The following is a 15,514-nucleotide window of genomic DNA, read 5'->3' as shown; positions in this document are numbered from 1 at the left end:
CGAGGCGCCGCGGGGCTGCTGCCCGGAGGGAGGTCAGCGGGTGGGCGAGGGGCTGAGGGGAAGCCGAGGGGCTGAGAGGCGGCAGGGCGAGCTGAGGGAGCACACCCGAGCTGAGGGAGCACACCCGCGCGGGCAGCCCCGAACCCAGCAGCGGCAGCGCCCCGAGAAGGAGAAGATGGCGGCGGCAGCGCTGGCCAATCAGCGCGCGGCGCCGGCTCGCGCCCGCCCGTTACCCACTCCCGGCGCTCCGCGTGCCCCGGACGATTCCATTCGCCGCAACCTCCCCCTCCCGGCGCCCGGGTTGGTAGCGCCCGGCCGGTATAAAGCGGAGCGCGGCGCACGTGTGCTCCTCAGTGCCGGCGGGAGAGGGAGGCGGTGTGGGAGCTGTGCTGTTGGTGTCGGTGTCGAGAGGGAGCGGTGGGGGTCGGGCGTGCCGCACAGTCACCGCACAGCCCCTCGGTGCTCGTGTCCCCGTCCCCTGTGAGGGTCGCCGGTGCCCCCCCGCCCGGCCCCGCGCTGCTTCTGCTCCCCCGCGGGATGCGGGCTCGGCCCGCCCCGCTAGCCCTCACCCCCGCGCCGGCCGCAGCATGAGCGCGGCGAGCGACACGTATTTCCTTATAAAAGACATAAAACCCGGACTGAAAAACTTAAATGTCATCTTTATTGTGCTGGAGATCGGTAAGTGGCGCCCGGCACGCCCCACCCCCGGACCGCCCACGCGTGTAACGGCGGGCGGGGGGGCGGCGGCGCCGGGCCCCCCTGAGCCGCGCTTCTCCCCGCAGGGCGAGTCACCAAGACCAAGGACGGGCACGAGGTGAGGTCCTGCAAGGTGGCGGACAAGACGGGCAGCATCACCATCTGCGTGTGGGACGAGATCGGCGGCCTCATCCAGCCGGGGGACATCATCCGCCTGACCAAAGGGTGCGTACGGGGCCGCCCGCCGGCCGCGCTGCCCGCTGTCACCCCGGGCCCCTCCCGGGCCGCGGGGACACGGCCGCCGCCTCCCACCGTTCCCTGTAACCCAGACAGCGCCCTGAGCTCACTGCCAAACTAAACCCACCTTCCCCAGGCCACAACGTGCCTAGCGTGAGTGTGCAGGCAAGGAGGGGCTTGGGTTTGTCATGAGGATGTGGTGGTGAAGAGATTTGTGTTGGCTTTAAAAAGCGTCCTAGGAAAATACTTCTGGGGCAGGGGGGAATGCAACAGTCAGTCCTGGCCTGTAAATCAAGCTGGGGAAGTCCAAAGCGTGTTCTTATTTTCACAGCTAATTCTTTCCTCTCGCAGTCAGCTCCCTAATGAAAGGTGAGGATGATTACATATCACACAGAAAAGTTGCTTTTCATTGGAGTGATGTAACAAAAGTGACAGGCAGAGGAGAACCTTTCCAGTTTCACTATAAAAGTTCTTTCTAGGGCTACACTGTAGAATGTGTTAATTTGTTTAGGTGCAAATAATTCCTCAGAGGTAATTTAATTAAAAAAAGAAACAAACCCAACCCCTAGACTTACTGTGAGAACGTTACTGACAATCTGAAAATCCTTTTCCGTGTCACTTAAATTGTCACTAGCTAAGTCATAGTAAGTTTCATTTGAGTGCTTCATTCCAGTTAGGTGCACTTTTAGAAAGCCATTACGCCGATCCTTTGGCCTACAGGACTCCAGGATCTGCAGTGTGTGTAAGGTCCTGTTAATTTGTTTTTATGAAAAAGTAGGTGAAAGGCAACTCGGGCTTCTAACTGAGCTGCTCTTAAGTTGTCCATTTGAGTATCATTCTCAGTTCTGGACTGAAATTGCATGACCCTTGCCACCAAAACTACAGCTGCTTCCTCCTATGCAAATGTCCTTTTACACGAAATGGGCTGACTCCTCAGCAGAGGTGGTTCTGGGGAAGGCTGCTTGCGTGGAGAGCACGTGGAGCACAGGGATGGGTGGAACTAAACCAGAGCTCTGGGCCAGCACAAAGCCCTGGGTGTAGATGACATTGAAACAAATTAAGAGCAATACTGTTCAGCTGCATTACTGTACTCCCTTCTGTGACTGGCTTACTGTAACTGCTCTGGTGTTTCTGTGCAACGAGTCATGGCATTGTTTAATGTAAAAAACCGAGCTTGGCTTGTATGTATTAAATTTATGAGCTGACATCACTGATTCTGGTGGGTGGCAAAGTCATGCCTTCATTTACATGAATTGCATGCTCCCTCAGGACTGCAGAGGGAGTGAAATGGCAAAAGCGAAATCCATTCTGGTTTGGCTCTCATCTTCAGAAAACTGGCCTCATGCTGGCATACAGGGTTCTCCAAACACAATTTTATATTTAAGCATAATTGAATATGTGGTGTTGCCATTGCAAGGCAGGTAAATTTCAGCTCTGTAGGCCAATCTGGCTTCATAGGGCAGGATGCCCTCTGATGCAAGCAGAAAACCTTACACAGGCACCACCAGTAATTATGCCTTTTTTTGCCCCTTGCTGAATTTCAAGCTTCAGATGCATTCCCCTGCAAAAGGTGGTGAACCCATTTACAGGAAGCTGTTGTACTTAATATTTTTAAATTTGAAATTAGTGCTGGAGTTTAGTGCTTTATGGCCCGCTCTTTTTGAGATTAAAAACCAGTGCTTGCATACGTGGAGTAACTTTGTGCTGGGGGTTGTTAGTCACATGGCTTGCTGGGTCTTTTCCCAGTAAATGTATATTTGACTTACATTTATTGTTTGGTAGCTCATTTCCTTTTTCTGCCACAAGACTGCCTGACTAGCTGGTTATTACAGGTTAGGCAGTGAGGGAATCTTTAAAGTGAATCTGTGAAGAACACTAATCCTTGTTCTGGATGGAAAGCTCCCAAGATAGTATCTGCAGTTACAGTGCCTTGCTTTCCTGCTGAAGTGCAGAGAAGGTTATCACTGCACTGGCAGTGCTGTCCTCTCCTGCCAGCCTGACTGCTCCCTGGTGCCTCTTCAGGGCCCTGCCTATGGCCGGATGTCTCCCAGTCTCAGCAGATAAGGCCAAGGGCAAGAGGAAGGTTTGTTATCTCTGTTCCAGAGATACACCCGGAGCGTAAGGAAGTGGTGACTTGTCCAGAGTGGTGACTCCTGTGAGTGCAGTTGCTGAGGCTGCCTGCTCCTGTGCTAGGAGACACTCATACTCTTTTTAACTCCCTTGCACTAACTGTGCCTGTGTTCTGGTCTGCATTTTCTTCATTCTCTACACCAACTTGATTTCCTCACTAAAGGGAACAATTACACAGAAAATTTTGTATGGCTCAGATTTCTGTGCTTGAAGTCAAGTGCCATCATAAAGAACAGAGTGCACTCACCCTGTCTTTGTAAGGGAATGTTCCTGGAATCAAAAACCGATTTCAGTGTGTTTTCATTCATCACTTGGAGTTTGATGGCCAAACTTGTGCCTTTAAAAAACCCAGTCTGGTAAGGACCTATATTAGGAATGGAAGCACTTTTGATCATATGCATGCAGTAGCTGTTCTCCAGCAAGCAAAGGTGATTCTTCCTGGCTCCTGCTGAAAGCAGAACTGAGAGTTGTCACCAAATATAACACAGATACTACTTTTGGCAAAATGCCTTTTCTCTGCAGGACAAGTCATAAGGGTTTTTCCAGTTAACGAAAGAGCATCCAATCTCAAAATAATTGGCTGCTTTCCTGGAATTGTCAAAGGAGTCTGCTGAGCTTCCGGTACCTTTTGCTGGAAGTAGTACATGGGGATCTGTAAACCATTGGCATTGGTGACATTGAGGAACCTGGGAACTTTTTTAGTCCATGCTGGCGTGTAATACTTGTTAAGTTCCTGGAAGATAGCCTGCTTCCACTTCCTCTGTCAGCTCATTCACTAAGAAACTGTTTTACTTCTCCTTTCTCTGGCCAGGTACGCATCTCTGTGGAAAGGATGCCTGACACTTTACACAGGACGAGGAGGGGAGCTGCATAAAATTGGGGAGTAAGTATTGTGTGTTCGTACCTCTCACAGAGTGCCATGGTAAGTATGAGACCTGGTAGCTCTTAGGAAATGGAATTCAGGGCAACAAAAGTGTGTTCTCAGTTGGCTGTGGATGTAATGAGCTCTAACCCTGTCTGGACTGTAGGTACTTTGAGGGAAATCAGCCTCCATCATTGGTGCAGGTCTAGGAGGAAGAACTGTATAAATGACAATCTGCTTTGCTTAGCTAGGCCTTATCTTGACTAACCACTTCATTTTGGTTAGAAGCCTTTTGTATGTGTGTCATCCTTGAGGGACAGGCAGTGCAGAGAAGGAAGAGCAAGGTCACTCCAGTGAATCATATCCAAGCAGAAGCAAGCCTCATTAAACCTGCTTTAAACTGCCCACAGACTGGGGCAACAGCTCCTGCCTAAGAGCAAACATGACTAACATACTTGAGCAATAGAAAAAAAAAAGCAACATTTTCTAACCAGAAGAGTACTCACATTGTTGCACAAAGTGCTATGGGAAACCTTGCAGCCATCAGGGAAGTGGGGCTCTGGGGTTGCTACATATCCTCCTTTATGGTTCAGAAATGCCCAGTGTTCAGATGGATTTACACAAAAAAAAAAAAAAATCTACAGATTGTCTTGTACAAAATCCATTACCTCAGAAGTTACCCAGCTGACTTGGTCTCCAGCAGGCTGGAGTGATGAGAGTACTATCTGAGGTGTACCTCCCAGCAGCAGGTGGGAGCTCCACTTGTGTTTAACCATTCCAAGCAGTGTAATGATCCAGATCTTTCTTCTTCTCTGTCATAATGTCCATGTTGTGAGTTGATGAGCCTATTCTGCCATAGTCCTCTTGAGTGGAAAAGGATGCTTTGAATTTCATTGCCTGTTTCGGGCTCCTCTGTGCTGTTATTGTTAAGGGGCAGTGCACAGTGTGGGAGTGTTTTCTCTAGAGGTGTAATGCAGCCCCTGTCTGGGAGCAGGCTGGGTGACTCAGTGCCTCAGGTGACCTTGTGAGTGGGTGCTGGACAGGATTATGCAGCTGGAAGAGAGACAAAGGGAGCCCTTTCATCACCGTTTGTTTTATTTAGGCCCGTTTACCTCCTTGATTAAATGAATACTTGCCTTTGCTTAATTGAAATGCCCTCACCAGGAAGATGTGGCAGCCTCACCACAAGCCTATAAAGGGATCAAAGAGCCTTTTAATACCTACGGATATTTTCTGAACAGTGGGATCTGGAGTAATTACTTCTATCTGATGGAATGTGTCAAGAATATATGCTCTGAATTGTGGAGTTGAGAACTCTGTTAAAAATGGCTTTAGAACTTTCTAATAATCCTAATTTCTTCCCAGGTTCTGCATGGTGTACTCAGAAGTGCCAAACTACAGCGAACCCAACTCGGAACACGTTGGGCAGAACAAGCTGGTATGTTAAACTTGTCTGAGGTTTCTGGTCTAAAGTGCTCTTTGTTCTGAATATTTCACACTAGGCTGTGATCAGATGTGACTCTTCTGCAAAAAGGGACTCAGAGATATATAGCTAAAAATGAGCCAATTATTGAAGTAGCGGATAAATTCCATGTGGAGCCACTGTAAGAACACAGAGGGGGAAAAAATCAGCCCCTTTCTGTAAAAATGTGAATTTTCTTTCTCTGATCCATGTCTTTTTTTTTTTTTTTTTTTTTTTTTTACCTTTCTCAAAAGGCACAGGGTGAACAGAATAATATTTCTGCATCAAGTGGTATGGGTACTTGTACTTTTGGGCCACTGGGTAAGTTTTTTTCAGTTTGTAGAAGTGAAAAAATGAGAAACACTTAATGGGAATAGAAATTTATTTCAAGGGTTCTCCATTCTTGGAATAAAAATGTGTACTAGACTCTAAAAAGTCATTCAGACTGGGGCCAGAACCTCAAGTACGTAAGCATGAACATTTCCTGAAACTATTTTTAGGATTTCTCCGATAGGAGAGAGGAGGAGATTAGAATATTCAGGGTGCCTATATCACATAAGGGTCTCTACTAATCTTAAATTGTTGTGATACTTTTTAAAAGTTTTTGCAAATTCCACTTCTTTAAACTTCCTGAGACATTGGCTTTAAAAATTACTTCAGTCTTGCTGGACATGGCTTTCCTGCCTGATTAGCTCATGAAAACAGATGTGGTGGTAATCTGAATTCCAATATTTGACTTACCCAGATAATTTTGTGCTGTATTTAAACACAGAATTTTAAGTATGAAAATGCTTCCAGGCTTTGAGCAGGTGTAAACTGAGAGGAGACCTTAGTTCCAGCCTGACTACACAATGCCCATACTCAGTAGCCAGTGTTATACAGCTGTTACCATGACCCTTCTTGCTGTAGTTGAGAAAGGGATGGAAGGAAGGTAGCTTGGGAAGGGAGGGATAAGCTGTGATTTGGGTCTTGCAGTGCCAGAGAGGCTTTTCCTTCTGGTCTTCAGGGTTTGGTGTTTACTGCAAACTCCATGTATTCCCTGTTGGTAAACTTATGTCAGGAATCAGTGATTTCAACCCATGGAACTCGTGATAACGTTTGTTTGTCTTTTTAGGAAATGGTTTACAAACTGGACCTGAAGCAAGTGGATTTCCATTCACATATAACCACGGCCACATTTATGCAGGTAGTGGGAGAGGCAATGGACGAGGACCTGTAAATCCAGCACCAGCAAATAGTGCTCAGCCTCTTCCCCCTGCTGTCAGTAACGGGAGGGACCCACGCAGGGCCTTTAAAAGATGACTATGCCAAATGTGGTTGTACAGCTCGCTTAAACTCTACACTCTACTTGAACACTTACTGCACTTTTATTTATAGTTAACTGTGAACCAGTTTGTCCTTTGGTTTTTTTTTAACCTTTTGGTGTATGGAGCAAACTTGATGTGATCTATTTCTTGTTTTGCATCAGGGAAGCACAGCGAGTCTTCCCCGTACATAAAGGGGGTAGGGGGAGAAGGTGGATATGAGGAAGTAAGGGTCACAGGTGAAAATGTCTCAATTAAAACTCAGTGCCCTTTGCTAAACGGAAGAAAATTTCAGTTACATTCATGTATTTCTGTTGGTCAGCCATGTAGCCTTAATAGGTCTACTCTGTCCTGTACACACGTGTGTTGACTTCCGCGAGGGATAACGAGAGCTCTTCGCATGGGAAGAGAATTGAAGGGAAGAGCAAAAGCACTCTGGTGAGCTAGGTGTCCTGGGAATGAATATAGCTTGTAAAGCAATAAGTGTAAGGAAATGGTGGTGCCAGACCTAGTGGTGTCTCTGGAATCAGGGAATGGATAGCTTGGATCAAAGCTGAAGATGTGTTTAGTGTTGTGAAGCTTGATCCTGATTCCAGAAAGGTGTACACTACTTGAAAAATTCTCTCTAAACACCATTATCACTGTCAAGGAAAGTGACAATGATTTTTGCTTTGGATAGAAGCATGGATATTGGTTCTTGCTTTGCATGAGATAGCAGAATAGGAGGATTAAATTCAGACAGTGTTGAAAGATACGCTTTTTGTAGCCTTTCCTTGCGTAAAAGCCCAAGGTTACTTTGCAGGAGCCTGGATTTCCAGGAGTGGACTGTTCTCAAATGCTGCATTACCCATTTCTTCAATGCGTCTGCCTACTCCTCCTTCCTTCATTCACTTTTCCGAATAAATTGTGTATTAGATGAAGCTGTATATGTGGATTGCAGAGGTACTGGCCAAGCACACAGCTGCACTTGTGATGCTGTTAAGCTTTCCTTCCTCTGTTTCATATAAAACAGAATTATCTTTTGAAGAACTCTCTCCATATCATGGGAGGCAAATAGCTGGTTTTATTTCTGAGATCACAAATGCCTTGACTCTAGATGAGAGTCCAGTGCCATATTTCAGATCAGCAACTCGGAAACTGAGGTGTCATACTGGATTCATCTGTTTAACTCTTCTTAACTGACCTCTCAAATAAAAAAAAAATTGCACTAACCACATCAAAAACAAATCTTTCTTTCTGTCAAGCCATAAAGACTTCATGACAAAAGGCTGTTTCTGAATTTTGAGTTGTCTCTGTGGTCATTCATGTTATTCGACTCTACTGATGTTACTAATGTTTACAAGTTGTTTACATTTGATACTTTTTGCTTTTGGTACTCTATCGTAGTCTGTTAAAAATTGCTTCTAATTGGTGCAAGTTCCCTGCTTGGTGTGAAATACTGAACTTTGAAATGCAAGCATCAGCAGCAACAAAGTGCTGAAGGGAGGTTGAGAGACCTGTGTGCCCAGACACCCCGAGGGCTGTATGTCTGTACTCTGGTAAAGTGCTTTCCTGGTACTTCCAGGTGGAACTAGTGAAGCTTGTTTTGGACACAAGAGGGTGGCATGCCTCAGGAGATCCTCTCTGCATGCTGCTGTGGAAGAGTACTTGTCATTGGTGAAGCAGAAAGCAGGCATTTCTGGGGAAATGGTGTAAGGAGGTGACATGTAACTCAGGGACTTTAAATTGCTTACTTGTTTAAATAAATGTGATGTATAGTCTAGATGCATGGACAACCTTCTTCTGCAATGTTGCTCTAAGATATAAGATATGCTTGTGAGAAGGAAGCCCAGAGGACTTCTAAACCCAGGAAGTATCTGTGATGTGTTCCAGAGGTACATAAGATGTAAGTATGGTGTGAGAGCCATGCTGCCCAGTCAGTAGGAGCTGTAAAATTAGCAAAGTGAACCGTGCAGGTGATGGCTTGGTGGGGTCTGTGTTCATTGGACTATTCCAGTGTGGATCTCAAGTGCACATTGGTGGTCTTCTCTGTGGCATAAAGAAGTTAGAATCAAGGGCAATCCTGTGTTAGTGTGTGCTGAGGTTCCTGATGTTTGTAGCTCTATGCATCTGAGCTTTTGTTAAGCTAATAAACAGAATACTTGTTCACAAAGTCCAACTAAAAAATGATTAATGCTAATAAGAGGCATAAGAGTAAAACCCTGCAGTGAAGTGGATGATTGATGTGCAGTCAGGAGGAAAAAAAGCAAGAAACTGCTCTTCACATTCTCAAGGTTAGTAACATTCCTGCTTTCCTGTTTCTTACATGAAACTATTGCAGTTTATTAATAAATTTTTACTTCTTTGCAGGGGAAATCTGTGCCCTGAAATGGACATGAACTTAAATATAATTTTTCAAGGTCCTCTGATCTTCCACTGAACCTGTGACAAAAGTTGTTTTCCTCAGAGGTATCAGTGTCAAGATAGTGAGTGCTCAGCTTGCAGAGGAATCTGGGAGCCTTACAGCTGGGATCATACCACCTTGGTTCACAGAGACAGACACACACATCTCTGTGCAAACAAGCAGTTGTGAATTACTGTGACATGATAAGGCAGTGCTCAGTGATGAGGTCAAGGAGTCTCTTTACAGATGTTTTCCTATTAATGGCTAGGTGACACTTAGGGTAGTCTCATTCTGGATAATACAGATTTCCAAAGGAAAAAAGGTGTTCACGTACCCAGACACAAACTGCACAGTGTTGAAGTGCTGCTGAGTAGTCCCCATACACTTGAATCACAAGATGCCCTGTTCTCATCACCTGACAACAGCTCCCCCTCTCCTACCTGCCCTAGCACAAGGACTGATGGCTGAGTGGCAGTGGAAAAAGTTCTGCTGTATTTCTGTTGCCATCTGTTTTTTCTGTCCATCCTCTGCATGAATCACCTTGATTTGAAAGTGGCAAAGCAGTCGTGTTCAGCATCCATAACTTTGGATGCAGGAGAAAGTCACTTACTCCATGTCCACAGTGAAAATGGGAAGGTGCTATAAGAACAAATATAAATAGTGGACCAAAATGCAGTGCCTGAAATGTAATCTGCCTTCACAACTTATTTAGTTTTTGCCTTAACTTGAAACTGGCAGGTTGCAGTCCTGTGCTCTCCAAATGAGGCTGATCTTTAGCATCACAAATCCCAGGAAGGGTGTCTGCAGTGAGTGCTGCTTCTGCAAAGCCATGATGGGTGGTACAAAACACCTTTTCTACCTCAGTGCAGTGTCTGCACAGCCAGCCCCCTTAGCAGCCCTGCAGGGCTGTCCACCATGGTCTCTGGCCAGGGCAGTGTGCAGGAGACAGGTGCTCTTCCCTGAAGCCCCTTAGGTTTTTCACAGACATTGAACCTTGTGTCTTGTAATGACCTGGCTGCTGTGGCCATCTTCTGCAGCTCATGTACATACTCCTAAAACAAGGGGTCTTTTCCTCACTATAAGGCAGTTTTTTTAGGTAACTCCTGAAGTACTTTTATAGGACTAGGAATTAGTAAAAGCAATGGGGTTGGGAGTGTTTCTGGGGAAGTCTCCTGGGCTCCTTCATGGCCCATGTGTTTTCACCTGCCAGGTTGTTCCCTTATTTCTCTGATGCTTGTAGCTGTGCCCAGTCGAACACGCTCTTTGTCCCTGAGCCGAGCAGTTATTTGCGCTGCGTGCGTGTGTCCGGCGGCGCTTTCCCACGGCATCCCGGGAGGTGCCTTGCAGTGTCCCTGCAGCCCTTGCTGGCGGCTGGCTCAGGAGCTGGTCAGTGAATTTGGGGAGTTGCATGCACCTGTGCATGCTCCTGGGGAGGCTGCAGGGCTGTGACTGCCCAGCCCGGACCTGCTGAGCTCTGTTAATGGCTGCAGTGGAGCTCCTGCCAGCTGTGCCCCAGCCAGGTCTGCCCCTGACTGCAGCGCTGCAGGGTGAGCCTGGCCCTGCTGCTGAGAGCACAGGGGCCCCAGGAACTCATTAAGAGATGCTCTTTTTGTCTTCAGCCTTTGTCTTACTGAGTCCTTTAATCTTCCTTCCATAGAATGTGAAATTGTTATGGCTCTTTATGGGGATTCTGCTTTTTAATTTATTCTGTGATGGATGTTGGGGTGTGTGTGTGTAATTGGGATGAGAAGATTAATCCTAAACAAGCTGTTGATTAAACTACTGGAGTTCAAAGGGATTAGGAAAAAAGTTTGGAAGTGACTAAGGGGAACTCTTAAGAACGTCATTTAGGTTTTTAATTTCTCTAAGTTGCTGATTTTTTTTTTCTCATAAAGAAAACAATGCAGTCGTAAGAGCTTCATCTGAAACTGCCCTCCCACACACCCAGCTGATAAAGACTGTCTGGATTTGTACATGTCCTAGCAAGTAAGATTAGGGAAGGAAGAAAACATTAGGATGTAGCTCAGAGAAGAAAACCCTTGTTCTCTAAATGTATCTTCAGAGCTAAATGTTTTGTTATTATACAGGTTTAAATGGTGTGGTTTGGCTGTGTAGAGTGGATTGTAGGGCTGACTGGCTGCTCCATGTTTAATAAATTTGCATATAAAAGACAAAATTGGCTTAATGCACCATCAGCTGTGACTCTATGGAAGTGTAATTGCATGTTGGTTGTAGTGTGTCAGCAGAACCCTCTACCAAGCTTTCTTTGGGTTTGTGTCCAGAGGATGAAGTGGCTTTGCAAAGTACTGGACAGCAATTTGGGAAATATGGAACCCCCTACGTCCCATGGGGCTCACTGGGAGATCCCACTAGCTTCAAGGACAATTTGGATCAGGTCCTATGCAGGCAGTAATTTCTCATCTGTAACACTGGGATCTGTAGTGCAGATCTGTCAGATGCTAAATTTGTAATTTATCGTGTGGATGGTGTGGAGAAGACGAAAGCCACAACTAATATGTAGAATTCTTTCTAAATCAGGAAACTTTTACAAATATGTATTTCTAAGCCTAGATCCTTTGTAATTAGGTAATTGGACTTGCCCTTTGCGGTTTGCTCTTTTTTCTTCAGTGGTGCCAAGTGCTGCAGTTCTGTGCCCAAAACTGCAAGTGACCTGTCAGTGGAACTGGGAGGAGCTGCTTTCCTGGGCCCTGCCAGCTGGGGCAGGGGTGGGGGATACCCCAAATCAGGATGGCTGGGGGATGCCAAGGCAAGGCCTGGAGCAGAAGGGCTGGTAGGGCCCTGCAGGGCTCTGACTAGTGGCTTCTGGTACCTGTGTTGTGGGTAAATTTTGGAAAGGGTTGGACAATAACTGTCAAGAGTGGCTTGGGGAGGGGGGGAGCTGGTTCTGGTGTGGGACAAGATGAAGATGCATTAAATGATCGCCAGCTGGCTCTACCATTCTTTTCTATGATTTATGCATTAGCTTAATTTTTGTAATTTCATTTTTCCTAGGTTGATTAATACTAAATTTAATTTCCTATAATCAACTTGAGCATGTAACTTGGAGAGATGAGGTTTAGGCTGATTGCAGTAAAAATCTACCTATCCAGCCTAGCTTGAATAAAGCAAAACTATTTTTATCCCTAAATTATGCAATATTTTCATGGAGCTCTGCAGCTTACTTATTTAACCTTTGAAAGGAGTGCTCTATTTTTTCAGATCACCTAATGCAAACTTTGCAAATGGGTTTTTTAATTATAAGAGACCCACCTGCATGCCATCAACCAAATTATTAGTGAGGCAGAGAAGGATAACCAATAGTGCTGCCAGACTTAAGGTGAATATAAAAAATGTTTAAATGCCGAGAACAGAAGTTGCCAAGAAATGAGTTTAAACACCAGGTGCTGGAGGAACAAATTATTATTACTTACTTTATTTTTAGAAATAGTGAGTTGAGGCCTGATGGAGATAGACATTTCTATGTGCCGCAGCAGCACTTGGCTATGCAATAGGACCAACAAAATCAACACAACCTTCTTTTAGAAGGAAATAAAATATCTATTTCAGTTTTAAAAAGCCTTAGGTAGGGAGAGAAAGAACTTCATAAACTCTCTACTATTTTTAAGTCTCTGGTGAGCTGTTGTGCTGTTGCTTATCAGAGCTGTCTGTGATGTGGATTGGGATGACCTTGAAGCAAGAAACTTCTGTGCAAAACCATTCTTGCAAGTGTTTCCCTGGAATGCCCAGTCTGTTTTCATTTTGGCTGTGCTTTACTGATGGCAGGGCCCATTGCTAGGGACAGTGAGTCTAAATGTTATTGCTAAGCTTATTTTCCCCAGTAGTATGGGGAATCAGAGGTAATTTCTAGAGGAAGTGGGACCCAAAACGTCAGTAAGTCAGTATCATGAAGCCAATTAGAAGGATATGTCAGCTCAGGAAAATTGCTGCAATTAGCTTCCTGTAGTCTTTTTAGCCAGGTGGATTTGCAGAAACTCACTGTGCAACTTCATCAGTGCTGGACCTGAAGGCACAAGTTGCAATAATCTGGGACTTTCTAGTAGATGTAAATGTCTGGAAGCCACACTGGAAAAAAGAGGTGCATTGATCATGGTTGTGCTCTTGGATGTCTGGTGACTGGGAAACAAGAACTGATGGTAGATCTGTAATTACCTTGTGGTTTTGTGCTTCAGTGGCCTGTTGTCACTGGGCTAATTGTGATTTAGTTTGGGTGATATGAACAAATGGCTCCTTCTATGGCTGTGGCTGCTTTGATGGCCAAAGCTGGTGAGGCTTCTTCTTCAGTCCAGTCACGCAGGTGGCCCCTGAGGAATTGGCTTAAGGGATTAGCTTCAGGTGCTGTGTGCAGCCTGTGATCAGAAGTAACAGCCTGTCAGCAGGGTGATGCACAGGAGGAGGTCTCCACAGGACAGTATTTTTAGGTACCACAGGTTACCTCATCTCCCAGAAATATTTGGTTCACTCAGGATATGAGGGTTTGGGTTTGGGTTTTTTCATTTGTTTGTTTCTTGTAACTTGAGAGCTGCCTGCTGTGCAGCTCTGTGGTTTCTCTGACTGCCTTCTCTTTTACCTGTCCTGAGAAAACCTTCTCAGTGGAGGACCTTCCCTGGAGCCTTCCCCTGCCTGTTGTTACCTTGCCCTGTGGGAATTTGCACTGCTACTCCTGCCAGTGCTCGACCTCTTCTCGATTGTCCCTCAACATGTTACCACTCCTCGGGTGTTTGGCAGCTCTGTCTCATTATTTCTGCTTGTCCCAGCTGCTTTCTGTATTACCAAAGTAATTTACAGCCCTGCCCAATTAGAGCCCCTGTTTCCCTCCCCAGCTGGGTGTGACATTGCCTGCCCTCAAGAATAACCACGATCTTCCTGCAATCCCATTGATGGAATCCTCTGAGGCTGGCGAAGGCGTCTCATGCATCGCTGTAACAAGTTGTTCACAGCTCCCCATGTGCCAGGCTTCAAATTCAACCTTTCAAAAGACTTTGATAAAGAAGAAAGGACCGTTTTTTTCCCTGACTGCTGCAAATGAAAAAGCTTCTCACTTGGGAGTCGTGGGTCATATTTATGGAAATGGAAAGAGCAGTTGCAATATTTATGACAGTTACAGAAGCGCTCGAATCTATATTTTATTGATATGTATTTACGTGCCCACAGAAATCTTATTGCACACTAGTTGAGAGAACTTTATTTAGATTTAGTATTTTGAAGCCATTTTTTAGTGCTTCTTTATTATCCATGGAATGCGAGGTCCAATATTTCAAGTAGGACTGTCACCAAACAGCCGGAGGTTTTTAAAAGATTTTTATTTCACATAAAGATAAATGTTGAAACCACATTTTTCAGAGGCACCATCTGTTCCATGTTGACCTTAATTTTCTGGATGAGTGCTTTTCTTCAAACATTTTAAGTCTTGTCTACATTTCATTTGGTTGGGAGTGTTTAGGTTATTTGTTGAACAGGAAATCAGATATTCAGAATGCAAACACACCATTACGTTGCAAATTATTCCCTTTGTATAATTTAGCAAACTGCTTCTTAAATACTCTGCAGACTTGCTGGGGTAGCTCTGTGTCTCTGGCATCTGGCGGGTTGGCCCTGTGTGGAGCTGGATTTCTTTGGAATGTCACCGTCATGCCTTACACTGGGCAATGGCGTGCAGAACACTGAGGGAGAACTGCTGAGCAGCTTTTTAATGGATAGTTTCTGGGAGTGAGGGTTGGGTAAGGATTTCTTGATTGGCTTCACGGCCTTGGAAGGATTTGCTGTCCAACAAACAATATCTGCTTCCTACTAAAAGGTGACACTGAAATAGCTGTATGAGTACATATGCGTCATTCCTACAGGGCAATACTCCCCCTTCTCCCTTCAAATTCTTGCTTTCCTTTCTGAAATAGGTTTATAGATTATTTTTGCCTTCCTCTGCCTCCAGCCTTGCTCTGTGGCTTGTCTGAACTCCTGTGGTTCAGCTGTTTGTTACTCTGCCACTTCCAAGGGCTTTCAGGACCCTGTCTGTCTGTCTGTTCCTTCTCTCCTGTATCAGCTCCCTGCCTTGCCCTATCCAAAGCTTGTCCCTTGTCATAAAAGCTTCTTGGCACTGCCTGTCACTGTCCCTTGCAGGGGGCTGCAGCCTCAGCCTGTCCAGCTGAATGTCAGGTGCTCACTATTGATATGTGTTAGACCTAGGCTAATGCTGGCCTGCAGTAGCAACTATTATAGTGACAAAATGTACTCTTGGCAGAGACAGTAATTTCTTCGTGGCTTTGGATGGGAGGTGAGACCATGTTCCTGCTCTTTAGTCCTGATTTTTAGTCTTTATTTAGCACCTCCTTTTGCCCCTGCAAAATGCAGAGTGATGGTGAGACTTTTTTCCCCTCAGAGTATGGATTTGGAAGTAAAACTCATGATGTGGTAGAAAAAGTGTT

General features: G+C 45.5%; 1 protein-coding gene across 1 annotated transcript; it reads left to right on the top strand.

Annotated features, from left to right (window-relative positions):
- Positions 1 to 366: 366 nt before the first annotated feature.
- NABP1 (nucleic acid binding protein 1) lies at positions 367 to 8,453 on the top strand. The gene is made up of 6 exons (XM_021531362.3): positions 367 to 678; positions 783 to 921; positions 3,875 to 3,946; positions 5,291 to 5,363; positions 5,642 to 5,708; positions 6,502 to 8,453. Exons 1-6 carry the CDS (start codon positions 588 to 590, stop codon positions 6,687 to 6,689), a joined length of 630 nt encoding a protein of 209 aa, XP_021387037.1. The 5' UTR covers positions 367 to 587; the 3' UTR covers positions 6,690 to 8,453.
- Positions 8,454 to 15,514: the final 7,061 nt, after the last annotated feature.

The sequence above is a fragment of the Lonchura striata genome, chromosome 8, assembly GCF_046129695.1.
Source record: "Lonchura striata isolate bLonStr1 chromosome 8, bLonStr1.mat, whole genome shotgun sequence".
Lineage (NCBI taxonomy): Eukaryota > Metazoa > Chordata > Aves > Passeriformes > Estrildidae > Lonchura > Lonchura striata.
Note: the sequence above shows the minus strand (reverse complement) of the source record. Positions and strands in the feature narration are given on the sequence as shown.

Excerpts from the sequence above, each read along its gene's own strand:
- NABP1 (XM_021531362.3), top strand. The coding sequence starts at position 588 with ATGAGCGCGGCGAGCGACACGTATTTCCTTATAAAAGACATAAAACCC. Across the intron at positions 922-3,874 it reads ATCATCCGCCTGACCAAAGG|GTACGCATCTCTGTGGAAAG; the intron begins GTGCGTACGGGG and ends TTCTCTGGCCAG. Across the intron at positions 3,947-5,290 it reads GAGCTGCATAAAATTGGGGA|GTTCTGCATGGTGTACTCAG; the intron begins GTAAGTATTGTG and ends ATTTCTTCCCAG.